At 40.1% G+C, this 20,667-nt stretch overlaps 2 protein-coding genes across 12 annotated transcripts in view; both read left to right on the top strand.

Annotated features, from left to right (window-relative positions):
- Positions 1-4,955, top strand: part of MAU2 (MAU2 sister chromatid cohesion factor) — a 41,954-nt gene extending 36,999 nt beyond the window's left edge. The window contains exon 19 of the mRNA XM_026683134.2: positions 1,831-4,955. Within this exon, the coding sequence (XP_026538919.2) occupies positions 1,831-1,905 (75 nt within the window). The 3' untranslated portion in view covers positions 1,906-4,955. The remainder of the gene's footprint in view (positions 1-1,830) is intronic.
- Positions 4,956-8,940: 3,985 nt separating this feature from the next.
- Positions 8,941-20,667, top strand: part of GATAD2A (GATA zinc finger domain containing 2A) — a 106,161-nt gene continuing 94,434 nt past the window's right edge. For 4 of the 11 annotated variants that reach the window (XM_087952671.1, XM_087952656.1, XM_087952667.1 and 1 more), the window contains exon 1: positions 9,434-9,537. The gene's annotated coding sequence lies outside the window, so the exon portion shown is untranslated. Of the gene's footprint in view, positions 9,157-9,419; positions 9,538-20,667 lie in introns of those variants that run through there. The other 7 variants (XM_087952658.1, XM_087952650.1, XM_087952654.1 and 4 more) reach the window with 6 other exon arrangements.

Below are 20,667 nucleotides of genomic sequence, written 5' to 3'. Positions count from 1 at the left end.
ACGACAGACTTCTCAGAAGGTACTTACTGCCCATTTCCGAAGTTCCAGTGGCTGCCCTCCAACCACAGTTAAGCACTTCAGCCACACAACAGCTGTCTCATTTACATTTGTCTGCAGCATCTCATAATCGTGACCATGTTTTACAGCATTTTTGCTGAAATCCAGGAGTTATTTCTGAATTTTCGACAAAATTGGCTTATAGCAAAACCATTAATGTCACTTAACAACTAACAACTGCCTGAAAAAGATCATAAAATTGAGTCAGTCACCCGGATGGACCCATTGATGACCATGGTGGGCAGGCTCCATTACAGTCATAACTTGAGGACTACCCGTATTGAAACCTGTACAGTAGATAGAACATTGTGGGCATTCTTTTCCTGATTTTTCCACTGGCCGCCTTGTTTTAGGACAGTAATGGGCTGAAAATACAGAAAAGGACTGGGTGGGCAGTTAATTAAACAGCATACTTTTGGCTTTTGATAGAAATAACAATGTCTCTTGAGAATTTTTAATTTTGTTAAGAAAACAAGCCAAAGCTGTTGATTTAATCTCTAGATGAGGGGTCCCCAAACTTGGCAACTTTAAGACTTGTGGACTGAGGAATTCTGGGAGTTGCCACTTTTGTAGACCTCTGCTCTAGATCTTATGTCCTCTTCTGGGTATTAAAACCATCCTATTCTTTTCTCCATTTAGTGTTATTAATTGAAAGGTCTTGACCACAGTCTTATTTAACAACGTTTAGCTGCTATCCTCCAAAAACTATTCAACTGGGCAGGCCCATATTTAAAAAAAATGAGTAACTTCTACAATGAAATCCAGCATTACAATAATTGTAATAGAGTCAATTAATATATAGCTCACAAGCAGCAAAACATTGCAAAGTTCCAAAATTCACAAAACATGAATGATTTTAGGAGTACTTGGGGGAAGGCTTCAAAATCCCAGAATTTATTATTTTGGGATTCTGGTTCATGTTTTTTGAGGGGTGTTGACTGAAATCTGCCTAGAGTTGAAAAGTAGTACACAAATTGAGTAAGTAAGAGTATCTTAATCTCCTTTGGTTTATTAAGCAGCTGAGAAGAGTAAAGTAGTAGCAGAGTAAATTTGGGTCGGGCAGCATGGTCACCCAGGTATCTATGATGTTTTAAGCTGCCTAGAGTAGCTTGTTAAATGAGATGGGTGGCATATAAATGTAATAAGTAAGTAAGTAAATCTAATCTTGTTCAGTAGAAGATAACATTTGTAGTTCAGGGTTGAACTGTGGGATTCTTTGTGCTCTCTGAAAATGGTTGTCTGCTTGTTTGCAGACATTTTATTATCCAACTAGGAAACATCATCAGTGTGAGGAGGGAGTGGGGTTTGATCTCTATTTTATATACAAGTGGCTTGCCCTTCCAGTGTTGGTGGGAGTGTTCCTGTAGTTTCTTGATTGGGGTATTGTTTCTTGTTTGACAGTTGGTCTGGTATTAATCTGGGTGTTAATCTCTGCTTATCTGGTCAGTCCTAGCCAGCAGAGCAATAACAAGAAATCATGGAAATTGCAGTCATTTGCATGTCGCCTGTTGCTGTTTCAAAGTTGTGCGCAAATATTTCTGTAATATAGAATCTTTAAAACTTGGTGTTTGTTTTAAAAGCATTACGTCAGGGGTGTCCAACCTTGGCAACTTTAAGCCTGGAGGACTTCAACTCCCAGAATTCTGGGAGTTGAAGTCCTCCAGGCTTAAAGTTGCCAAGGTTGGACACCCCTGCATTACGTCATCAGATGACTCACCACGCGCCAGTCAATAAACGGCATCTATTTCTTTGTTGTTGTTTTCCTGCCTGCAGTGGACAGATGGGCCTCCACCAGTACAGTTTCAGGCACAAAATGGACCTACCACCAGCCTGGCCAGTCTATTGTGAACCTACTGTCTTCACTTGGGAAGAAGATGGAAACCATTTTGTACACTCGGCTTTTTTCTTTTTTTTTTTTAACAACCACAAAAGAAAAGGACGGGCAGCAAACACTTCTCCAAGCCCTCTAGGAGATGACCATTGAGGTTACCTTTCCTAGACCCACAATTTGGCATGGCCATTCTGAGCTCTTTTTTAAGGTGTGTGTGTGTGTGTGTGTGTGTGTGCGTGTGTGTGGATCACCTAGGTTGCAGGGATGTGTAATGTAAGTAAACACACAGGGTTGTAAGAGGCAGCCCTTCCTATTTCTCAGAATTTGGTATTACATGACGTGGATAAAACAAGGGCCCCTTCAAATAAGATTTATTTAAAAGAGAAAGAAATCAGCCCATATAATGAAGGTATAGGGAGGTTGAGATGAAATAGAGAAAGCCATGCCTGCTTCCTTGCTAATTAAAACTGCCCCTGAAAATGCCTATATTTTTATGAAGGCTCTATTGCCCTTTGTATTATCAAGGCTGCTAGATTTGCTTCTTGAGCACACTTGCTCTAAAGTATCTGTAGTTGGTGTATCTAAATAGCATAGGCCCCATTCTCTGGCAGGAAATGTTCTGTCTCTGTTTTAGTGTGTTTCAACCTTAGCGACTCCCAAGATATGTGGGCTTCAATTCCCAGAATTCCCAGAAGCTATGCTGGCCAGGGAATTCTGAGAATTGAAGTCCAGACATCATAAAATTACTAAGTTTGATAAACACTGCTCCATTTGCTTACCTTTCCATGAAAAAAAACACCTCAGTAAATTGGTTAAATAATGTGGGAGGTGTTTCCTTCCTTACGTCACTTTAGGGAACTTGGGCTCTGCATTCTTCGGAATAATTCTTCAGATAATTCATATTTGAGCAAAGCTTATGGTAATCAGCTGCTGTCAGTGTTTTAAGTGCCTGTTTGGTTCCTTAAAAGGTGCATGCTTTTTCTCCAGGGTAATCCTTTGGTTTTTCCTCAAGACATATTACCCATCTGGGTAAAAATCATGATTATTATTTTTTTTAAAATACTTTTTGGAAAGCAACTTGACTTCACCTCTCTTTTCAACTCTTGGATCTGAAATAAGGACAAATGGCGGCTTGGAAAAACAGCTGGCCTGATCTGGAATTGTGTGGTTTGTTTGAGATTAGGCTGCAGCCAGGTCTTCCAAGACTTTTAATTAGAATGTAGAGAGTTGTATCTGGTGCAGAATTCAGCTTCTGAGAATCTCGGCATTCAGTATCTTTTAATCTTTTAGCCTCTAATAGCTGCAAAGATACAAAGATACCTTTGAAAGGATATGGGAGATAACTTCCCATATCACCGACTCAAAATGGGAAGCTTAAACAAGTTTTCCAATGATTGGGGTAGGAATTCTGTGCCCTTAGCCTTCCCGTGGTTAGCAAAATGATCATATATTATGCAAAGTACCTAATTTGGAATGATTATGCAAAACAATTATGCAAGTGACTGCATAAATCATATTACACTAGAATCCAGCTTTTCCAATTACTTTTTAAAATTATATTATTTGAAGGCAGGGACACAACCCTGCTTCTAGTGTGGTGTGTGGTGTATCAATTTTAAAAGGAGATAGTTTATCTTGTTACTAGTTCAGTGAGTTCTTAATTATGGATTTTTTAACATTATTTTACCATCCAAAAGCTATAACCAATATTTTCAGGAATAATGCAATCCAGTTCCTTTCTGAAGTAGGTTGATGTGTAAAAAGCAAAGGTGTTTGCAATATGCCGGGAAAGAAATAGGGGAAGGAAAGTTCAGGATAATAGTAACTAAATAAGTAGTAACTAAAAGAACTGAAAGAGGAAGAGCTGGTATTCTTAAACTTTAATGTTGTCTATTATTTGGAATGTAGGTCTGTTTATAACATTCCTTAACAGACCCTGGCAAAAAGCAGTCCTGCCCTCCCTCTTTTTCCTTTTCCCTTTCCTTCAGAAAATAGCAACAAATGCTTATTATTTCATAGACTGAACATTTACTTATTCCTGAAGAAATACATTGTGATTTGCTCCATGTTTGGGATCTTTAAAAAAAAAACACCCTGCAAAGGGCCCCTCTTACTTCTATTTAGGATTTTTTTTTAAACCCTCTGGAGTGCCAAAAATATAGGCTTGGGTTGGTAGGGAAGGTGTCGGGAAGCAGTTGGATCTGTACAATGATTTACCTTTTTAATTGAGTTGACTCTCCCAATTTTCCCACTGCATCTTTAAACTAGATGTAAATAAGTCAGAAGGCTAGAAGTTTTGTTTTGTTTTTTAAACAAATCTGGGGTGAAAATTGATTTATTCCTCCAGTTCGTAATTCAGGGATGTCTGTTATCCATATTCCTAGGCTCTCTTCTCCATGTATAGTTGAGGGACAGAAGCTATATATTTTCCAATTAACAGATTCTTCCCCCCCACCCACCCCCGCTTCCTAAGCAGTGTTCAGCCTCTAGAAAAGAACTACTAATGCATACGCAATCAAAATTTGTATTTAGAAAAGGCTTCCTTTTCTACATAAACCAAAAAGTAAAAAAAATGTTTCTTACCGTAAAGACGCAAGACGTGCGTCCTTACTAACAAACCTGGGCAGACCTAAGAGGCCTGATCTGAAATAGACCCAATAGGATTGAATCTAGCTTTCAGGATGCTAAGGCAGGCTGTCTTTGTTAAAATACACATACCTCATTTCCTCCTCAGCCCCTTCCCAAAGAATATACCCCTTGATATACGCTGTCCCATCTTCCTGGAAATCTGCATTTTAGCTCATAGAGGGTGGGCGATTAGATCACGGAACTTGTGATTTTGCACAGTTGAAATGTGGAGTCTGCCAACGCGTGTGTGAGTTCTTGCTGTTCACACTTCTGAGACACCTGCAGCTGTTCATTAACACTCTTTATGAAACAGTTCTTTTTATGTACTTAAAATGTGTTTTAGTAAATTTGTACAGTTTTGTCTTTTAGCCTTTTTTCCAAAAAGTGTTTAATCTTTCTTAACAACAATGTGTAAACATTAAAAAAAAAATGTACAGTAGAAGTAGAGTTTTTGTCTTGTTTTCAGGCTCAATTTTCTTCCTAATCCCGGGTGAGAAAATATATGTGGGAAGCATATCTTCAATTCTACCCAGAGTTGTATATAGGCCACTAGAGGCAAGAGCTATGTAAAACTTCATCTTTAAAATATTTTTACAATCTAGTTGTGCAGGTATGCAAAAGAAGAGGAGGAGAAAGAAAGAAAAAATGTACCCCTAATTAGAATAGGTCTAAAATCTTAATCTTGTGCCCATAGTTTGCTTTTGGGTTTTTTTTTCCCTTATCACTTGGCCTGATATTTTAGTAGTTGAAAAAAAAAAGTATTCCCAAATTACAGTTGTTTAAGTGAATCCAGCTTTCCCACTGACTTTCCTTGTCAGAAGGTCACAAAAGGTGATCACGTGACCCCGGGACACTGCAACTGTCATAAATAGGAGTCAGTTGCCAAGCACCTGAATTTTAATCATGTGACCATGGGGATGCTGCAAAAACTAAGTATGAAAAATGGTCATAAGTCACTTTTTTCACTGCCATTATAATTTTGAGTGGTCACTAAGTGAACTGTTGTAAGTCAAGGACTACCTGTACCATCATTGGAAAAAAAAATCTAGTTCAGGGCTTAAGGCTTGTGGACTTCAACTCCCAGAATTCCTCCGCCAGCCTGGTTGGCTGGCTGGGAAATTGTTAGAGTTGAAGTCCATAGGTCTTAAAATTGCCAAGGTTGATCTAGATCAGGGGTGTCCAACCTTGGTAACGTTAAGCCTGGAGGACTTCAACTCCCAGAATTCCCCAGCCGGCTGGCTGGGGAATTCTGGGAGTTGAAGTCCTCCAGGCTTAACGTTACCAAGGTTGGACACCCCTGATCTAGATCTTAATAAGTCTGAAAAAATACCGCTTGTTTGGGTAATCTATATTGTTGGCAATATGCTGATTATGTAAACTGCTTAGAGAGGGCTATAAAGTACTGTGAAGTGGTGTATAAGGCGAAGTGCTATTGCTATATTGTAATCATGTAAGAGGTTGCAGTGGGAGATGATCAGAGGTGCTATTCAACCGATTCTGGTGTACCGGTTGCAGAAATTTTGAGGAGTTTGGAGAACTGGCAAAAACCACCTCTGGCTGGCCCCGCCCTTTCCTATCCTTGTTTTTTTAGTTCAGCTGATTTTCACGGCAGAGCTCAAGATCCAGATGGATCTTGACAGACTAGAACACTGGGCCGTATCTAAAAAAATGAAATTCAATGTAGAGAAAAGTCCTACACTTAGGCAAGAAAAACCAAAAGTACACTGGGTGAAATCAGGTTCAATAGCAGTAACTGAGAGGGATCTTGGAGTCTTAGTGGACAACCAGCTAAATATGAACCAGCCGTGTGCAGCAGCAGCCAAAAAAGGCTAATGCAATCCTAAATTGTATTAACAGAGGGATACAATCAAGATCAAGGGAAGTACTAATACTACTCTATAAAACTTTAGTAAGACCACACCTAGAGTACTGCATCCAGTTTTGCTCACCACGTTATAAAAAAGATGTTGAGACTCTAGAAAAAGTACAGAGAAGAGCAACCAGGATGAGACTTAAAACATACGAAGAACGGTTACAGGAAGCTGGGCTTGGCTAGTCTAGTGAAGAGAAGGACCAGGAGAGACATGACAGCAGTCTTCCAATACTTGAGGGGCTGCCACAGAGAGGAAGGGGTCAAGCTGTTTTCTAAAGCGCCTGTAGGCCAGACAAGGAATAATGGATGGAAACTGAACAAGGAGAGATTCAACCTGGAAATAAGGAGAAACTTTCTGACAGTGAGAACAATCAACCCATGGAATACCTTGCCCTCTGAAGTTGTGGGAGTGCCATCACTTGAGAGCGGATTGCCTCGCCCCACCTGAGCTAAAAAAACAGCTCAGCTTACCAGCACTGACAAAGGGCGGTTTTTGAGCATGTGCGAACTGGTAGGAAAAAAAATTGGAATTCCACTACTGGAGATGATTTTGATTGGGCTTATCTAACCTTGTACTCCCAGATGTGCAACTCCCGTTATCTCATGCCAACACTTGACCAAGTTACACCCATACTTCAGCCTGCAATTACAGTTGCAAATCTTGCGGGTCACATAACTGACCCAACTTTATTTTTTTGTTTTTTGCTGTAGTTGTTAAGGGAACACTACAGTCATTAAGGGAATGCCATAGGCATTAAACAAATCCATCGTTTGCAATGGATTTTTTTTTTTTGCTGGAAACTGAAAGTAAACACAAGGTTACAGGAACCACACACCCCCCGCCAATAAACTGCAGTCATGTGACTTTGGCATGCTGCAAGTGGCTGTAAGCAGCGGACTAGTTGCCAAATGCCCAAAACGCAATCACAATCATTTTCTGGGGAGGGCAGAAATCAGAAATTCAAACCTTTTTTTTTTTTTTTTTTGGGGGGGGTTCCTAATCTTTTTTGCAGGTCTATCATAACTTCAAACAGTTACTAAGCAACCAGTCATTAAGTGAGGCTCACCTGAAGTAGATACTATGTTCTGAAAGGACTAGTTTTTCTTCCTCAAAATAATTTCCCTTTATGGGTCAACTTAAATTTCCTTTGAATACAGTAATAGGTTTTTTTTGGCTTTTGTTATCCAATTTTTTATGGGAACAGCAGCAGCTTTTCAGGTGAGTAAGTTTATGTTTTCTTTAAAATCTTATTCCCATTTTCAGTTGGGAACTTAAAGGATACAAGGTGCACAAGGAACTTGTGATTTTGGGCTTCTTTCTCTATTCTTGTTGCTGCTTTGTCTCCATAAATATTCACCCACCATTGCAGTGTTGATAAACTCAGATTCTTTCATAGAATGCCAGCTGCCTGCTCATTTTCCAGAAATGCATGGAGAAGTCTGGTACTTTCATCCTGGAGAGTAAATTTTGTAGTAACTATGGCATAAAGTGGTTTGATCCCTTTTTATGACCAAACATCTTTCTGTCGCCACAATTCAGCAGGAATTCTTTGGCTTCAAATTCTCATCAGTTTCTTCCAATTTTGAGAATACAGATAGTCCTCAACTTATGATCACAATTGAGCCAAAATTTGTTGCTAAGTGAGAAATTTGTTAAGTGAGTTTTGCCACATTTTCTCATCTTTGTTAAGGGAATCACTGCAATTCTTACATTAGTAACATGGTTGTTAAATGAATCTGGCTTCCCCATTGACTTTCCTTGTCAGAAGATTTTGCAAAAGGGAATCATGACTCCAGGACACCGCAACCGTCATAAATGTGAGTTAGCTAACAAGCATCCAAATGTAAATCACATGACCAACAGTCGTAAGTGTGAAAAATGGTCATAAGTCACTTTTTGGTGCTATTGTAACTTTGGTCACTAAATGACCCGTTGCAGGTTGAGGACTACCTGTATACGATTATTTTAGTTATGATGGAAGTTACTATTTTTGCACACAGATTTTTTACAGTCAGTCCCAGTAGTATGAAATGTACCCCTCCAACATGTCACTTTTTGACACTTCAATTTAAGCAAGTATTATACTGGAGGTAATTATATTTTCCACTTCCCATTTGAAAAGTTCATTTGGAGTTTTTTTGTTGTTATAGTTTTAAGGTCGAATAGTTTTCTTTTAGTGGAAATGAATGACACGGCAAAGGAGGGGAGGTAAAATGAAATAAGGTGTGAATTCAGATTATAGCAATCCATGGCGAGGCTCTTTTATCTCGTCTGTTAATTTATTTATTATTGGATTGATATTGCCGCCTATTCGCCCATGGCTACTGCTACCTTTCATTGGCCCCTCGTCGCCGTCTGGAACTTTTCATTGGTGGAATAACTTTGGTTGTCAACCAAGTTGGCGAATCAAAGTGAAGGCGAGCCAAGCGGGCGTTGCTTGTACCAGAAAATGGAGGCGCTCGGTTGCGGAGGCGGCGCTCGGAAGGAGATGGGCGTGGCCCAGGAAAGGGCGAACTCTGAGAGAGGGCGTGGCTTGATCGGTGGGCGGCTGACGTAGAAGGAGAGTTTCAGGCGGAAGGAGGCGTTTTGACGGACGGAGCGCCCTCAAGAGACGTGAGGGGAGGCGTCTCCCCGCAAGGACAGCTGAGGAAGAGGCGTGGCCCCCAAGAGGGCAGCGAACCTCTGAAGAGGCGTGGCTTTAAAATGGGAGCGCGGAAGACGACGAGGAGGAGGAAGAGGAGGAGGAGGAAGGAAAAAAAGAAAGAGGTGCCGGCGGTCCACTGCCTCCGCGCGTGCGCAGATGTTTGGCAGCCAACGAAGGGAAGCGCTTGAGGAGATCGCTGAAGGGGGGATGGGGCGGGGCGTCGCTCGGCGCGAGACGAAAGCGGCTCGCCCGCCTTTTTTTCCTACCGTCTTGAACGCTCCCCCTTCTCGCGGCTTTCCCCCCTCGCGCGTGCGTACTCCACTCGTGACCCCTCCCCTCCACGGCATCCCCCGTAGTCGTCCGCGTCCTCCTCCTCCTCCTCCTCCTCCTCCTCCTCCTGTCAGTGGCCACCTGAGGGAGCCGCGCTCTCTTCCCCCACCCAGGCCCGGCCCGGCCCTGTGAGTTGGAGAAGAAGGAGGTGGCGGCGGCGTCGACGACTTGAGGTAGTGCGGGAGAAAGGGGAGCGCCGAATAGGGCTGAGGGGGGGGAAGAGAGGGAGAGGAATGGGTTTGTTTTTCTTACTGTCGTCGGAGTCAAAGGGGGGGCGGCGGCGGGAAAGAGTTTTCCTCGGGTGTGTAGAGAGACCGAGGGCGCGCGGGTGGGAGAGAGTCCCCTTCCCGTCCCGTGTTATGGGAAAGAAAGCCGTGTGATTGACAGGGTTGGGGGGGGGTGTCTCAGCTGGGAGAAAGAGGCTTGGGTTGTTTTTTTTTGGGGGGGGGGAGAGACACATTTTGGGATGGAGGAAACATTTCGGCGAGGGTACTAATTAAAGCGCGGCGCGTATCGGGCCTCGGCCCACACAGTCAACTTGATTTGACTTAATTAGCGCTTGGATGGGCGACCATCAGGAAATACTCGGGCCGTCGGCTGGCCTGGAAAATTGGGGACGGGGGGGACGGGGGACGGGACCAAAACCATCGTGGAATAAGGCGGTGCCAAACCGCTTCCATATTGTTGACAAGAAACTACATGGACTCTCTGGAGTCACCAGGAGGGTCAAGCTCAACTTGGAAAAAAACTTTTTCTTAAACACCTATCTGGCCTGTGACTCTTTATCTGATCACCACTGGTGGCTGGGGGAGAATGACAGTTTAAGATGCCAGAAGTTTCTTGAGTGGTTGCTTGTTTGGTTAGTACTTTACTTTTTTTTTTTTTTTAAGGGTTTTCTGTTGGGAGATTTTAGCTGCACAAAGATGTGCAACTAAACTTGCTCATCTGTTTGAAGAGGGAAAAGGCGATATACTGTAGTGTTCCCTCTTCAATCAGTAATGGATATGTTGAGAATTAACTTTTCTGCTTGACGTTTAAAAAGTGTGTTGTGAAAGAAAAAAGGTACATTGGTGGAATTTTATTTATGCAATCCCCACCTCGGTCTGGAAGGACTTGAGGCAAGTTTTAATAATTATAGTATTTAAACACTACTTGTTAATACTTGTTTTCTTGACAGCTTGTAAAAAGCATTTTAAAGAAATATCTGATTATTTCTAACAACTGCTTCTGTTGTAGTAGTCTGCTACTTTTAAGTTAAGAACATATTACCAAAAAGAGAATAGAATACTGTAGCTCTGAAATTTAAAGTTGTTGGGATGTGTGGTTTAAAACTTAAACACTGTCACCTATTGCTTAGAGTATTCATACAGAATGAAGGGAATTTATAGGACTGCCCAAATTGGGGAAATACAGATTGAAGGATTTTTGATAATTGTTGATTCCATTGTGTTGCATGTTAACACTAGATTCCAGATAAAGAAAAAAGTCACATTTTTGAGTCAGTGAGAGGGTTAATAAGTAGTAGGATCAAAAAAGAATTTGATCCAGTCAGCTAATCCATAAATAGTCAAGCTTAACTTAAATCAGACCTAATAATACACTGAATAATTTCATCTAGGCAAGACAGCACCTAAAACCAATAGTTGACCTGTTTTTGCATAATTAGTCCTCCAAGAAAAAGAGCTGGGGAGAAAGAGTGACAGGCTGCTTTGTTACAGAACTCTGGTGGTAAGTCCTGGCAGTATTCAAAACACACTGATTGGCTGTGATGATGAATCATCTTTTTCCTACCTGACCAATGAAGAAGGGGCTAGTGATGGGCTGGAGAATTGCCAGTATTGTCTTAGTTCATGAGATAATAAACATTTCTTGAAGATGGATGAGAATGTTGTATTCCTCATATGCTAATTTTTGATTCATCTGGTTGAGCTGGTAATTGTATGTTGGGGCAATCACCATTAAGGAAATCTGATTGGATTAAATGTATTGCAAAAATAAGGACTGCTAAATAATGAAAAATTGAGATTTTTTTTTATCCTTACAACTACTTTAGCACAAAATGTGGATAAGACCGTGGAGAAATATGCCAGTAGTCTGTGAAGAAATTAATGTTTGAAAGTTGACTTTGACATAATTTGAGGAGAAAAGAGGAAGCTAGCTGATCTCAGTCAAAATTTAATTTCTTAACAGAGGGAATAGTTAGAAGCTTATTACAACAGGTTGTTTCTTTTGTGTAAGAATATACAAGGTTTAGGGGAAACTATGTAAATGAGCATCTGAGTGTATTTTTGCAAGGTAAAATTGTATTTAATCTTCAGGCTTATTCCTGAACTCCCTTGGGAGCTAGTTTAAGAACCTCATCGGAACAGTTGGAAGAGATGCCATTAAATGCAAAGTGCCTTTTGGGAGGTAATTGCCTGTGCTTTCATGGTAAATGTGTTCCAAGTGCAATAAAGTTTGAGAGGATTAGGGCTATTTAGGTATATTTCATGCATTTAGAATGAAAAATGGAATGAAGTATATCTGCCTGGAAGAAAACACAGGTAGCAAAATGACATTCAGGACCATGAATGGAAATGCCAGGAGCACTAATACCTATGCAGGGGGAAAGAAAGGTAGGTATTCCATTTGCACACTGTAACTGTTGAGTAAACTTGGGTGTACACATCAGTGAAGTGTAGAAATTGTGGCTACTGGGCATTTTGGACACTAAGACACAAGGAATTGGACAGTTGACTGAACTGAAAGATGCTTTGGAAAAGAAGGGATCCTAGATACAAAGAATTTGTTGTACAACATGTTACTGAGAAATAAGCTTTGTAAAACAGTGAGATTTACCTTGAGTCAAGCTTGAATTCTGGTGACTTCATAGGCACAATGAATAATTTTTTTGGGGGGGAGACAACTTTGTGTTTCAATGGGAAATCTTTAAAAGAAGGAAAGGCAGTTATAAAGTCATTTTTCCTGTTTCTGAAGTATGTTTAGGGACAAAATAAACTTATTTAAAAGATCAGCCTAAGTGGTTCCAGGAGAAAATAATTTAGAGACACTTTCTTGATTTAAAAAATATAATTCCAGTTTTGAAAATTCAAGTTCTTCATTTACTGGATAAAATCTTTCCTATGAATGGCTATGAAATAACCATTGGATCACATCTGGATGAGAACTAAAATCCAAGGCCTGTCTATGGAATGGTTAACAACATCCCCACCCATTGATTTGTTTCTAAAATAGCTCTGGAAGTGAGACATTTCCTTCCTGTTAAATACAATGACAGGGATGGGTCTTCAGGTGATGAGAATGCCCTATTTTTCAGGTTATTCAGCTGGGACATTCTGGGGGCACCAAATTAGGAAATTCTCACTCATTTTCATACCCATTACCTTAAAGGAATGTTCTTATGACAAAGATTTTCTGAATGAGATCCAAGACTTCTTAAGCGATGCTAGAGTTATACCATTTTATGCTTTTTAAAATTGTTTTATGTAACTTTATTAAAACTTTAAAACGAAAAATTACAAACTAATATTAGAATAAAAAAGGAAACAGAAAAAACAAAAGTGCAGAAAAAATATATAAAGAAATAACATCTGATTTTCTTTTGCAGCAGTTAAACATATAGCCTCTTACTCTATAGGAAAAATTACAGGTAGTCCTTGACTTACAACAGTTCATTTAGTGACTTCAAAAGTTACAGCAGCCCATTTTTCACGTTTACAACTGTTGTAGTATCCCTGTAGCCACACAATCAAAATTCAGATGCTTGGCAACTGACTCATGATGTTTGCAGTGCCATGGGGTCATGTGATCAGCTTCTGCAACCTTCTGACAAGCAGTCAGTGGGGAAACCAGATTCACTTAACCATATTACTAACATAACTGTTACAACAAAAGTTGTAAAATGGGTAAACTTCACTTAAATGTTTTACTTAACAGAAATTTTGGGATCTATAGTTGAGGACTACCTGTAATGTAACCATAATCTTTTCTAATCATTAAAACATAATTTCAGGTTGTTTAATTTCATACAGTCAATAAAGGATTTCCAATCAGCATTAAACTTGCCTTGTCTCTAATTAAAGCGATTGGTTTGGCCATTTTAACAAGCTCCATCATCCTCATCTCTATTCCTCAATTGTGAGTAAAGTCAAATCTTTCTACCTTTAATAGTCTTACCACTGTCAACTTAAAACTAAGTTCCAAGAGTTTTTTTTCTTCTATCTATATAGTGCCTTTCTCCTGTTTTTCTGAATCTTTTTAAAAATGGGATTCCCAGAACTGCGCACAATACTTAAGTTGGGATCTGACCACATACATGCATGCATGCATACATACAATGGAACACTTAATTGACAGGATTGGAAATAACAAGGACAAAGTTCCTTCTATTATCTAGTTAAACTGCTTTCTCAAATTAATCTTACTATTCAATCCTAATGATTTGAAACACACACTGATAAAGTATGCATCAGTTTAACTCTTATCCAGAAAATAAAATTTGGATGCTAGAATGAAATTTAAAAACACAGGAGGGGAAAATGGAATACAGAAAAAGGGCAGTCTAATTGTAACTTCTTGACAGTTCCAATTACTTTAGTTACTATAACTGTTCTGAATTTTGTTTTCCTAAAACATGAGGTACAAGCAGTGGTATGCTCGACCTGGCTTATACTAGTTCACACGGGCCAATTGTTAGAGCAGAGCAGAGCCACAATACCTAGCATGCTGGTCAGATACCTGGTGGCTCATGGCGTGGCAGCAGCAATGGAGATAGCAAAGCTGGTAATTATGCATTTATTAGCATACCACTGAGTGCGAGCCACTTTTCTATGGCCTTTTTCCCCTTAGGATTTGTGAAATCAGTGTTCATACAAAATTAACAATTTTAGAAGTATATATTGCAAAAGGCATCTTAACAAGCTTTAAAATAACTCATGTTTAGTTGCTTAGGAGAAACTAAATATGCCTAGTTGAGGAAGTGATTCTTTATATGGATCATGTGCTCTTTTGAATGTCAATTTTATTTATATCTCACCATTGTTTTTACAAATAACGTTCAAGACGGTAGGAAAAAAAGGCGGTGAACATATCCAACAAAGGCTGCTTGCTACAACAAATATGGTATAAAAATTATTTTTAAAATAATGTTTCTTATTTTTGAAATGGAGATTAGACTGAAATATTGACTTGCATCAAGGATTAATTCTACTTGTTGGCTGAGATGGAATTCTTGCCTCCTAATTTAGTAGGTCATGTTGAACTTCCAACCTTGGCCAAAATCAGGTTATTAGGATGCTTCTGTTTATGTGTCTTTCACTAGGCTTTTTAATTAACAATTTAATTGTCACTTAATATGAGACTTTGAGCCCAACATTTATTCCACTCTTCCATTATCCCCCCTTATTCCACTCTTCCATTATCTCTCACGTGTACTAATTGTATTAGGTCACTGGCTCCTTCTTAATCACAGTGCATTTTTTGCTGCCTCAGCATTCACTTGTACTTATTACATTAAGCAGGTTCATTTAATAATCCTCTCAAGCAAGTCCCCTTTTAGTTAAGAATGTTAATAACTAAGCAGATATTTTTTTAAATTTGAAATGTTTAGATTTCTAAAAATAATCTAATAAAAGATTCCACACATCAGTTCTTTCCTTTAACTACCCTGTTTCTCCAACAATATGGCCTCCCCCAATAGGAAGTCCCAGCATGTTTTATAGGCATGAAATGAAATTAAGCCCCTCCCCCAAATTAAGGCCTATATTAAAACATGCGAAATGGGAGGGAATGGTGGGGGCTTGCCGTTAGGAAGTACTTTTGTTGCACACCCGGATATGGTGTTGCCTGCATTGACCCGATACAAAGTGCCCCACCAATGCCGAGGTCAACATTCAAGCCATCGCTGCCCGCCCGAAGATGCAAGGGGGGGATTAAGTCACCCCTGAAAAGACGGCCTAGCCATTTTTTCAGGGCTCAAAAAAAAATAAGACCCGGCCTTATTATATGAGAAACACGGTATATTAGAAAGATCAAAGATGTACTAAATTAACATTACTGTATATAGCAAGTCATACAGTTGTCCATATCTATAATACAGTTAGTAGATTAGCCTATTCTAGAGTATTAGAGATATGCTACAGTGATTCTGAAAGGCTTATTTTCATGCATCTCAGTACAGGTAGTCCTCAATTTATTACCACAACTGAGCCTAAAATTTATGTTGCTAAGCAAGTCTATCAGTTAAGTGAGTTTTGCCCCTTTTTATGACCTTCCTTGCCACACTTGTTAAGTGAATCACTGTGGATGTTAAGCTAGTAACATGGTTAAGTGAATCTGCCTTCCCCATTAACTTTGCTTGTCAGAAGGTTGCGAAAAGCAATCACATTATCCTGGGACATTGCAACAGTCATAAATATGAACCACTTGCCAAACATTCAAATTTTGATCATGTGACCATGGGGAATGCTGCAACGGTCGTCACTTTTTCAGTGATGATGTCACTTCAGTGATGATGTCACTAAATGAACTGTTGTAAGTTGAGGACTACCTGTATCATGATTCCTTATAAACATTTGACAGCTGCTGAGGGAGATTGCTGATTTAAATTTTGAAACACATCAAAATAGAATTTTTGGAGAGGAAGAAGCAGCCCAGGGCTTCAGCAGTTGCCCCTGGGGACTCTGCTCCATAATCCCTACCACACCCAGCTGGCTTTCACCATCTTCTTCCCATTGCTAGTGAGGTGCACCCAGCCTGACCTGTGGCTGCTAGCCGTGCCAGGCCGCCTTCCTGAGGCTGTTTGCGCCATTCTCCAAATCGTGTGCCTGTTCTCATGAGACTTGGCAAAGATGGCCTCATGTTGCCAGCAGCCAGGACAGGCACAGCAGGAACAAGATGGCAGAGGTCAGCTGGGATGGTGGACTGCAGGGCAGCAAGGGACCTGGATGCAGGATGGCTGGAGCTTCCCGGAGTACTTGCTTTATGCAGCAGCAGCAGCAGCAGCAGCTTTCATTGCACTGCTAGAGATTCCTAGGTGGCTGTTTTGCACCATGTTGCTTCATTGCAGCTCAGGGGCGTCTTGCAGCCCCAGAGCTGGAGCACACCAAGAAATTCCTAAACTATAGACTATGCTTTTCCTGCACTTCCTAAATTCCCTTTGCATTGCAACCTCCTCCCCAACTTGTTCAGTTTGTGCTGTACAACCCCCACAGCACTTTTTACTTGAGACTCTCTCTACTTCCCACTTAAGGAACTGCATGTCTGGAGTTACAATAAGAACTGCTTGGATTGCCATTGCTAAACATTGTGGTCATGTGACATCACACTTTACAACCACATCACTTAACAATGGAAATTTCAGTCCCAATTATGGTTGTAAGTTGGGACTACCTGTATTCCTGTCAGCTCATAGACAGGGTTGAGACATTTGGCTTAATATGCTATGCAAGCTCAATTATGTGCCATCACATCAATGTCAGCCCTTAGTAGCCAAATCTGGATAGCTTTTCTCCACATGAATCTCCTTAAATCTGGTTCTTCATCTCTTAGCCCATGACAATATTTTATGGCTCAGTAGATCTATGAAACCAGAACTGGGTTTTGGGAAACCCATGCCTCAATTAACCCTGAGTAATTGTGTTGTCTGGTTTTAAATCATTCTACTATGGAATGGATAGCAAATAAATTTAATAAAATGAAAAATATCCTCCTCTAGGTTCAAAACTGAATATTAGAACTTTCCTGACAAAAAATCTTGGTGCATCTTCACAAGTTCTATTTTTTAGAAGTATTTCTTAGCTTTTATCTGAGCTTGACCCTCATTGTCTGAACATTGAGCAAGGTAGGTCCAGAAAATTGTGGTGGCTTTCCAAGACAACTGCTTCTCTCAGGAGATTTTTAAATTAAAGGGAAGGTGATTCTGTACCACTGCAGAAGGAATTTCTATAGTACTTTGTTTCTTGTAGCAAATGAAAGCAGGAGGTAGTAATTAACTTCACACAAAATGTTAAAATGTGGTTTGCTTGTTTGTGACTTGTTTGCTGCATGGATCAATTATATAAGTCAATAAACCTTGATTAATCAAACCATGATTTAATGTGTTCTCTGAATACATTCATTGATGTGGGAAAAGGAATAAATTTTGAGATAAAATCAAATCTACTTCAGGTGCTCCTAGTAATTGGCTGTTCTCAAATTCAGCAAAAGGACTACAGACCTGTATGCATTATGTGCAATAAAACTTTCTCAAAAATCTTGACAAAGCTTCTACAGATAATTTGCTTTAAAATAAGTATCTCAAAGAGAGGCTTTTGTTGTGTGCCCTGAGAACTGGAGTTAAAGATGCATGCCTCTCTTGATTCATGATGGATTGGGGAATGTCTAAGTACTTGGCTATATGCCTAAGTTATCTGGCGATGAGCCGTAGTAGTGCACTAGTTAGAATGCAGTATTGCAGGCTAAGTCTGCCTGCTGCCAGGGATTTGATCCTAGCCTGCTCAAGATTAACTCAGGTTCTCATCCTGAGGTTGTTAAAATGAGGACCCAGATTTTGGGGGGCAATATGCTGACTCTGTAAACCACATAGTGCTGTAAAGCACCGTGAAGTAAGTGCTGTTGCTATGCATAAGGTATTGAGGCACAAACTAGCTTGCTAACTTATCCTAGGGTGTATATGCAGAGTGGCTGCAGCAGATATTGATCATCCATGTTGGTGTCCTTTCATTTCAAATAAAGGTTAAAATCAGTTGCTAATCAAATATCCTATATTTAACTTTTTTTTTTTGCATTAGCCAATAAGTCTCATTTCTATAACCTTTAATGAGGCAAAATGGTGTGCCAGAGTAAAGCATTTTGAACCAAGGTACCTCAAATGGGCTAATGTACAGATTCCATCAAAAACCTAGGACTCATGATGCTTGAAGGAATGAATTCTGGGGAAGTTGTAGCTACTTCAAGCTGCTGCTGTGGTGACATGACAGTTCCCAGCTACTGTCACAATCCCTCACTCTTTGCCTGTGGGGAAGGAAAGAGGGAAGGAAGGAAAGAAGAAAGGGAAAGAGGAAAAGGGAAGAAGTTCCCCTGTGCATTCTTCCTGGCACACACACCCCCCAAACCCATATGGCACCTCATGTACATCCCCATGCACTCTTCCTCATCTGTACACCCCATCCCCAGCATGCCATCAGTGATTCACACCACTCACACATGCTCCCAAGCACCACCAGGCACTCTATCGCCTCCTTTACACCCCCCTCTGCCCCAATTGCACACACTCACATCCATGCAGCTTTTTTAACCCACACCACTGCTCCCTTCACAACCTACACAACTATGCAGCATCTCTTGGGCATGTCCTTGCATAAGCACACCAACGTGCCTACCGTCCCTGTCCTATTCTTTTATTTTTCTTATATGTACCCATTTCATGTATTCATAACTGTGTATATACTTATACCTATTATCTTGTAAGCTATTGACAAATCAAAATAAATAAAAATAAAAAACCTGCACCCCCTTGCTCCCTCCCCCTACACAGCAGCAACCACTTACCTGCTTGTTGGCCTTGAGGTTGCAACTTCCTGCTGGCTTCCCCACTGCCTTTTTTTCTCTGCAAGCTTCCCACTAGCAAAGTAAATGGGGAAGCCACCAGGGAGGGAGGGAGGGGGAGGGAACAGTCAAGAAGGGGAGAGAAGACAAAGGGAGGAAAGATTTCTGATTCTCCCTGCCAGTTTCCCAGAGGTAAACTCAATGGGGAAGAAGCAGGCAAGAAATTGGAAAGCACTTTCGCTCTCAACTGGTTTTTTTTTTTTTTGCCCAGGTCATTCTATTTAGGTTAGGAACTACATCTGAAATGACCCAGCTGAGTATGAGTTGTTTCATGAGATTCAGGAACAGCAAAAATTATGACAAGAGATTCATTCCCTGCTCCGTTCCCTTTTTCAAGGATTTTGGATTTGAAATATTATGCATTGCACCAAATGAGTAGACTGGAAAATGTCTATGATATTATTTATCCATCTACTGAATTTAACTTTCAAGGAATTGGTGTAGTTGCTACACTAAAGGACAAAACAAGTCCATCTCTCTTCATTTTCCCTAGGTGAAAATAGATAGCCTTTTCCCTCTAGAACTGTCTTGCTGCTGCTGATCCACAAGGGAGTATGATTAACAGAACCCAGCTGATGCCCTCCTATATCTTCAAATATGATGTCATGTTAGGGATATGCCCTAGGATTTGACACTTCAGGGACCTTGGAATGCTGGCAGACATTTCAAGGCTTAGGAGCAATTAAATTATATGTCTTTTAATGATTCTGGATCTCATTTAGTATATTCAGTAAAAGGTATCGGATGTATTTCTGCTTTTTAGTACTGCACTGTTCTTGCTTTGGTTGCTAGAAAGGAAATCATTTAACAAACCAAGATAGTGGGGATGAGGAGGGAATAAGTTATTAATGACTTTTTAAATAAACAATTGAAAAATATACAATACAGGAAGCTCGGGTTAGTTATCAATGGAAAACCTAGAAAGGGTCAGCATTCACTTTTGAAGACTGGCTTTGGCTTGACATTCAAGAAGTTTCATGTGCTATTCCCAGCATCTTGAAGTCCTGGCAATGAAGATAGGGGGGAAGGGTCTTGTAGCTGAAAGACAGAGGCAGAGCAACTCAATGTACAAAATATTGGACAAAGAGACTGCCGTGAAACATCCGGAGTAGTAATTATAGAGAATATCTGTTACACCTCTGTATAATTAACTGTTCAAGACTCATTTCCTTTTGATTAATTTATGCAGGGATCTCGTCTTGGTATTAAACTAATCATCAGCATTCACTCATTCCTAAAGCAGAAATCACTGGCACCCAGAAGTTGTCATTTGTTTCTTTGCTTGAATTGGTGCTCTTGAGTTTGAGCCTTTTATTATAAAGCACAATCAGGCTGTCAGACAGAGGAACACCATGGATTCTTCTGAGAGCAAGGAATTTCTAAATTTCAATCCTTTTAAAAAGCATAAGATTTTCTGAGTGTAATTTGAACAGCAAAAGTTAACATACCAAATTTGAATTTCAGAAGGTGTCTTAATAAGTTGGACCACTGGGATTTATAGTCTTTGAGGGCACTGTCACAATTATGAATTTTTATTTTTTTTATTTGAACCCTCAGGTCCATTAATCAGATCTAGACAGAAAATAGTGTCTTGAAAGGACAGAATAATCAACAAAATGCTTTTGAACACATACTTTACTTAGAAATTTCTTTTCAAGTCCAGAACTTAAGCCTTTTGTGTATATATAGTTCAGGTG

This window comes from Notechis scutatus, chromosome 1, assembly GCF_049901735.1.
Source record: "Notechis scutatus isolate UNSWTSFEM ecotype Mainland chromosome 1, rNotScu1.2, whole genome shotgun sequence".
Lineage (NCBI taxonomy): Eukaryota > Metazoa > Chordata > Lepidosauria > Squamata > Elapidae > Notechis > Notechis scutatus.
The sequence above is the reverse complement of the archived record's forward strand: the minus strand, read 5'-3'. Positions and strand labels throughout refer to the sequence as shown.